This window comes from Neolamprologus multifasciatus, chromosome 18, assembly GCF_963576455.1.
Source record: "Neolamprologus multifasciatus chromosome 18, fNeoMul1.2, whole genome shotgun sequence".
Lineage (NCBI taxonomy): Eukaryota > Metazoa > Chordata > Actinopteri > Cichliformes > Cichlidae > Neolamprologus > Neolamprologus multifasciatus.
The window spans coordinates 5,111,497-5,119,218 of NC_140456.1; the positions used below are offsets into that span (position 1 = coordinate 5,111,497).

Here is a 7,722-nt window from a genome sequence, read left to right on the forward strand (position 1 = left end):
AACTTTTTCCTTGTGTGTTGTGTCCATCAAGACCTCCCACAGCAACATGATTGTAAGGAAAACTGTAGCCAGGAGAGGAACTCCAGTCTGGACCAGCAGGACACAGATCCTCCACATATTAAAGATGAACAAGAGGAAATCTCCACCAATCAGGAAGAAGAGCAGCTTGCACTGAAGCAGGAAACCAAAGGCGTCATCATCTGGACCGGGCAGGAGCTGGGCATCATGTGGAACCCTGAAGTAAAGTTGCACAGAATAGGTATGCAAAACTTGGATAAGATAAATAGATTGTTTTTTATTAAGAAATCTAACTCATGTTGGATCCTAATCAGCCTCTCTCTCTCTCTCTCTCTCCTGCTGCTACTTCAATCATGAAACTGATCAATGATCAGCTGATCGGCTTTTCTGTCGCGAGTCCGTCTCTCTTCTTTGTTTTTGGCCCATTTCTCACCAGAAAGAGGAAACCAGCGGCTGAACAACAGCAGCACTATTAAGCTTGATAAGCTGTTGTTAGAATTTATTTAATATTATTTCTACACCAGGATCTTTTTCTACGCAGCTGACGGCTGGTAACTGTGCAGGGGCGGATCTAGCAAAGTTTAGCCAGGGGGGCCGATAGGGCATGAACAGGCAAAAGGGGGCACAAAGACATACTTTTCTTTCTTATTCTCATTTAAAATATCTAGCTTTTAATTATTTAATAATTATCTGAATCTTACACCCAAAGTTTTAATCTGATGTAAAATGTATAGAAGTCCATTACTGTATATAGTAACTGTTAAGTCTAATATACCCTAGTACTTTTTAGTAGTAGTACTTTTTCCTTTGGGAAGGTACCATCTGTGCAGTCTGCAATTCTGTTGAAGAAAGATGTTGAATCTATTTAATTATTCTTGAAAAATAATTTATTTCTGTGAATTTTTTTCACCCTGCATCAAATTAAAGTTGATTACATTGATTAAGCATCATGAGGAAGAGGGTGGTTCCCTATTTTATTTTGCTGGGAGTTTGCAACCCTATTAGTTAGGTTGCTTAATATTTCTGCTAAGTACTCTTTAAAATACCAGAATAGGGAGGATGGAGCAGGTTTAACTTTATTAGATTGATCAGTGTTGCTGATCTATGAAATATTTTGGGTGCAGTGTGTTTTTTTTTTTTACATACAGGTATAACAGAATAGCTTTAGTGTTGTTGTTGTTTTTTAACTTGAGTATGAACTTATACAAAAAGCAGCAAGATATTAAAAAAAACAGTTTTACTGATTAAAAAACAAACTATATCGGATTCATATCGGCAGATATCCAAATTTATGATATCGGTATCGGTATCGGACATAAAAAAGTGGTATCGTGCCATCTCTAATTTATATAAAGCCATTTAAAGTGAGGTTCATGTAAATTTACCAATCTCTATTTGTTTATCTTTCGACAGTGTAAAATGACAAGTGTGCTCCAAAGCTCCCTTTAGATGTGGGAATGCAGCAGACCATCAGAGAGTGTACGGTCCATCAAGCCCACAGAACAGAGCCGGACTGGAATTTGTCAATTCAGAAACTGATGGCATTTCAATTCTGTTTGTAAGAGAAATTAGGGCTGGGCGATATGACCCAAAATTCATATCTCGATATTTTTTACCTGGACGGCGATATAAGATATATATCTCGATTTTTGACATAAAGTAAGAACAAAAAGAGAGTTCTTAGTCAAAGCTGTGTCCCAGATGTCACACAGGCACTTTTATTAACATAGAGCATAGATGTACATAAAATTTACTCAAAAATAAATTGAGCATTTATTAAATAATAATGCTCCATAAATAAAAGAAAACAATGTTGTTTTTGTGCATAACAAAAAGCTCACAATTGGGCAGTCAAAATGTAAACTAAAAGATGCTGAGCATAGTAACAAAGACAGATTTCACAGCTGCTCTATTCCCAACTTCTACTGCGTGACTGACAGCATTGAGTTTGAAATCCTCTTCATAACCACGTCTCTTAACAGGTGCCATTTATGGTCCTTATACACAGTAGGGTAATATTATGTTGAAGCACAGTACGTATCACTCCGCGAGGCTTCTCGGTAGCCGTAATGCTCTGACAATCCATCAACCGGCGCAGCACCGTAGCTTACCAAAGTTGTACTAAAACATTGTTTGACAGATTGCTGAGCGCTGTGTACCACATAAAATCGGTTCGCGGCCATCAAGCACAACCAGAATTCATACATAAGGCGCGCTGTCAACTTTTGAGAAAATGAAAGGATTTTAGGCTGTGCAGCGCCTCTGGGCTGCATGGCGTTAGCGTGGTTAGCTCGTTAGCGTGGTTAGCTAGCTAACACGTTGACGGCTTCCAGCCCCACGCACGGGGCAATGCGCAGTAACTCGTTAACGGAGATTTGCCGTGTCCATCTTGTCGCTTCCTGCAGGTGAAGCGATGGGGGAGGAGGGGTGAGGCCGAGTAACGTTGCGTAAAGACAAAAGTGGACGAAAGAGAGACAAACTTGCGGCTCCACAAGTATAGTTATAACGTAACATAGACTATATCGATATAAAGGATATTGTCACATCTTATATCTCATATAAAAATATATCGATATTTTTTAAAAACTCGATATATCGCCCAGCTCTAAGAGAAATCTTGCGTCCCGTTGGTGCCATTGTGGATTGCTGGTCAGAAAGATTTCTGGTGCTATCAAAGAGACAATGCCCCGAGATAGATTCATTTCAATTATGCAACACCTTTTATTTAATGACAAGGACATGAGGGCAGAACGGGTGAAAACAGACAAATTTGCAGCGATCTCCGACATCCGGACATGCTTCAACGAGAACTGTGCTAAGAGTTTCACTCCAGGAGAACACGTGACCATAGATGAACAGCTGTTCCCTACCGTGGTTCATTGTCCATCCACACAGTATATCGCAACCGAGCCAGACAAATTTGGGATCAAGTTCTGGATGGCCACGGATTTGGAGACCAAACATGTCTCCAATGCATCTCCTTACTTGGGAACGGACCCCAGTCATCAGAAGGGAGAGAGGCTGGCAGAGAACGTGGTCATGAAACTGATGGAGCCGTTTTTGGATGATGGGACAAATGTCACTTCCCCGTTACTGTCGCACAGACTGCTGCAGCGCAAAATAACGTTAACTGGGCACGGTGAATAAAGTCTGGCGTGAACTTCCTCAACTTGCAAAAGACACTGCACAGCAAGAGGTATTCTTCACTTCAGTGCTTGGAAGTGGCAGTGTCTGCTTGACAATTTATGCACCTAAAAAAAATAAAACATGACTGTGTGTTCAAGTTCAAGGCACCAAGACATGTCGATCAGTGACGACAGAAAGAGGAAACCCAACACGATAACTGACTATACCCACATGAAGGTATGTGAATGTGTGTATAATTTTACACCAGTGCTACAATGTTTTCTCGTGTGTGCTATACAGGCCTATAGAAAAAAAGCACATATTTTATTTTATTTTATTTTATTTATTTATTTATTTCAAACATGTAAACAATGTACAGGTGCATTTAGAAAAGAAAATAAGAGAGAAAAATATACTATACGAAAATCAATACATTTCAATATTGCTACCATTCTGATTCATTTACATCTTGAAAGGGAGTGGGAAGAAGTAAACACTTATTTGCCTTTGCCATAAATTATCAGTTAATATTTAGCTTCCTTATTGATATAATTTGTAATAAAAATAGTGTACAGATTTTTGATATACTATATCCTATACCAGGGGTCTGCAACCTTTAACACCCAAAGAGCCACGTGGACCCGGTTTCCAAGCAAAAGAAAACACTGGGAGCCGCAAATACTTTTTGACATCTAAAATAAAGATAACACTGTATATATTGTTTTTTTTACCCTCATGCTTTGTGTGAACAATTAGTGTTTTTCTTATGAAATCCATGAAGTGCTACAGAGAAAATTACATTTTATTTATGTAAATAAGAAAGAAATATAACAAAAGGAAAAGACAAAAGGAAAGACACCCAGCTGAACTAAAATGATCCATGTAGCAAACAAAAACTGTTGTGAGCCGCTACCCTTATATCGCCTTTGGGCTTTTGGAGCCTTGACCTGACTTTTAAAAAACAATTGGAAAAAAAGCACTATGCTGCTAAAAGATGAAAAATTCTGCCTAAATATGTATTTTACCTGGTTAATGTGTGTGACGGGGCGTGGTCTGCAGTGCTGCTGCAGGGGAGGCGGACACACCTGATCGGCACCCGCAATCACGCCTCTCCGCCTTAAAGTCTGTGCTCTCTCTGCTGTTGTGTTGTCGGGCTGTGAGCTGAAAAGCTACAGCCGGCTGTATGCGTACAGCAACCGTGTGTGAAAAGTGGTCAATAAAGAGGTGCTGAAAAGCAGCGGGTCTGCCGTGGTATGTTTACAATGAGACTTCTGCTCCTGAACCTCTGCGCACAGCATCTGCAAATCGGGGCTGTATGAAGTCACTTTCATCTTTACGCAGGACTGTAAGCTGTCGTCTGTGAGGCGTGAGCGGTGTTTGTTTTTAACATAGTTCATGGTGGAGAATAGTTGCTGACATAATGAGGATCCGAAGATCCATAATTGGCCTATCTGGGGTTGAAAGTCTTGATAAATGCACAGCGTTTCAGCGGGTAAACCGGCTTCTGCGAGTGTGACGCTTATTTTGAGCGATGAACAATAATAAAATATAATATTATTTTTATATATTTTCAATATCACAATAATCTTCCAATTTAGAACTACAAGTTAAAAAAAAGAACTAAACACCAATAAAATACACAGCTAAATGCTTCTAATTTATTTTCCCAAACCACGCGGAGCCGCATTATAAGGACTAAAGAGCCGCAGGTTGCCGACCCCTGTCCTATAATATCACACCATGATTTCTTTGTTTTTTTTGTTTGTTTTTTTTAAATAGGGAAAATATTGAAATTATGTGAATCTGCCTTTCTTTATAGTTCGAGAAGATCATATTTTCATAACTCTTTTTTTTTTTTTTTTAACTGTTTTATGTTTGGACATTGCTTTAATTCCATATTCAGACTGTTCCACAGTTTCACTCCATGAACAGAAACACAAAAGGTCTTTCTTGTAGTATGTACCTTCCCTGTTTTGAAGTTACAAAAACCCCTTAAATTATAACTTCCTTCTTTCAAGCAAACATACTCTGAATATTACCTGGCAGTTCTTTATTTTTTGCTTTGCTTAATTTTCACTGACTCTTCAACACCATTTATTTGAATCTTAGCATTTGTATTTAAACTACTATTTCCAAATAACATAAGTTTAGATTTATTCAAATTTAATGATAATCTGTTTTTATCAAGCCAGAACTTCACTTCACTTATTTCATTAGTCATATCCTCCAATAAATTCTGCAGATCATCACTAGAGCAAAAAATGTTTGTGTCGTCAGCAAAGACCTAACCCTAACCCTTAACCCCCTAACCCATATACTCATGACTCACTCTCTCTGCTTTTACAGTGTGGTGTAGACGTGTTGGACCAAATGGCGTGGATGTATTCCGTAAGAGCAGCAACACACAGGTGGCCAGTAGTGGTTTTCTACAATATTCTGGCGGCGATGAATGCCTACATTTTGTACAAGGCATGTACAGAATGGACAAGCGAAAGAAGATTGTTTCTGAGTCTTCTAGCTCAGGAACTTTGTTGTCGATTCATGCAGCACAAGGAAATACTAGCACAGAGGCAGGCTGCTGAAGCTGCTGCAGCTGCTGTGCCAGGGACTGTAAAGACAACGCAGTGCCAGGTGCAAGAGAGCTGCAACAAGAATCACCTGTGCCAAATGCAGGGATGATGGACACGTGATCTGCAAACGCTGTAAAGTTCGCAACACTTTAAAATAAAGCAGACTTGTGTATCCATATGTTGTGAATGTGTGTTTTTTGTATAGATACGGCAGGCATTTCTGAAGGTTGTAACACAGAGGTTTGGCCTGCCTTGGATCGGAGCTACTCTGAGTAAACAAATGCAAATGTTGCACAACAACACAAACACAGCAAATCTGTCTTTATTAGTCCCACAAGTGAAAAATCTGCATTGTCATTGCAGAAAAGTGGATAGTGCTGTGGAATGCCAGGACTGCCAAAATGAATTAATTAAATACACCATAAAATAATGACTAAATTGTATCAATTATTAATTAAAATTGGAGTTAAATACATATTTAGTACATATTTAAGTAATTAATTATCGACACATTTAATAAATTCTTGACTCAATTATTTCATGATTTATTTATTTCTTTTTCACAGTCCTGGCCTCTGGCTGTTCATGAATTTAATTTATCTGTCAGCCTCACCCATTAAACTTCGGGTGCGGGGTTAATGCTGATCGAGTCAAAACCATTGGTTTAGCCTGGTGGCCCTGTTTGTCCTTCTCCACACTAACAACCGGCATGTGGAAAATAACTGAACTGTACTTGGAAATGCCCTATTTGTGTATCACCAAATACACTTTTAATATTTTTTTTAGTTTAGTTTCAACATAGACTTGGTTTAGTAAGGCTTGAGTGAACACTGGCGCGCCTGGCTGCCGCTACTCACTGGTACATTTTTCGATTATTTGGATTAATTGGATTATTTGGATTCAGATTTGAATGAACAGACATTCACACTCATGACCAGATCGATCTCTGCCAGGGATTGATTTGCAATGCTTGTCCTCAACATCTGTTATTTCAGCTGAATGTGCTCTGACGTCTTCTTCTCAGTGAGCTGCACTAGCTTAACTGTTTGAGCTATTTTAGCCTACCTGTTCGTCACTCCGGCCAGCTCGGCTCCTTTTCCTCCACATAATCGAAGCTGTGGGTCAAGATGTTCCTGAGCTGGTCGCCACTATTTTTTTAAATATTTTCCATAACTCCAATAGAACTAAATTGTTTTGGTCTACTACTCGACGCCCTCGCAGGAACCCTGATCGGGCTTTCAACCATCGTTCTCTAGCCCACCTGCCCAGGGCGCCCAATGCGATTAGCAAAAAAGAAAATACTCCACTCAACTTTGGTCTCCAAAACATTCGTTCATTGACAAATAAGGGACCTCTCATCCAAGACCTCCTATCTGACCGTAAGTTTGACTTTTTCTGCTTAACCGAAACCTGGCAACAACCTGATGACTTTTCTCAGCTAAACGAATCTGCTCCTCTGGGGTTTGTTTACTTTTCTAAACCCCGCTACTCAGGTCGTGGGGGTGGTCTCGCGATCTTCTTTCACCAGCACTTGAAAGTCCTGCCAGTTAATGTTGATACCTTTAGTTCTCTAGAGGTCCTTGCATGTGAGCTTACTGGACCCATTCTCACCATCATAGCTACTGTATATCGCCCCCCCCCCAAACCTAACCCTGTCTTCCTTAGTGACTTTGCTAATCTACTAACCCATCTTTCATCTCTTTCCCCAAATGTGATCTTGGTGGGAGATTTCAACATTCACATGGACAATAATGACCTTCTGCTCATCAGAGACTTTTCCTCTTGTCTCGAAGGCTCTGAATTTAAACAATTTATCGACTTTGCCACTCACTCTAAAGGACACACCCTGGACTTGGTCTGCTGTTTTGGTCTTACTCCCTCAAATCTTTCTGCTATTGAAATCCCCATAACTGACCACTTCCTCCTTTCATTTAACCTCACTCTCTGCTGCTCTTCTACCAAGCCAACCCGTCTCATCTCGTGCCGCAACATGAAGAATATTGATATG

General features: G+C 39.8%; 1 protein-coding gene and 1 long non-coding RNA gene across 3 annotated transcripts in view; both read left to right on the forward strand.

The window, feature by feature from the left end:
- LOC146497165 (uncharacterized) overlaps positions 1 to 7,722 on the forward strand; it is a 49,593-nt gene that overhangs the window by 23,475 nt on the left and 18,396 nt on the right. For both annotated transcript variants that reach the window (XM_085140655.1, XM_085140656.1), the window contains exon 5: positions 32 to 259. In XM_085140655.1, coding sequence (XP_084996781.1) covers positions 32 to 259 — 228 coding nt within the window. The remainder of the gene's footprint in view (positions 1 to 31; positions 260 to 7,722) is intronic.
- On the forward strand, positions 3,090 to 6,758 carry LOC146497166 (uncharacterized). Its single transcript, XR_014870805.1, has 2 exons — positions 3,090 to 3,381; positions 5,491 to 6,758. It is a non-coding gene; the product is annotated as an uncharacterized LOC146497166 (long non-coding RNA).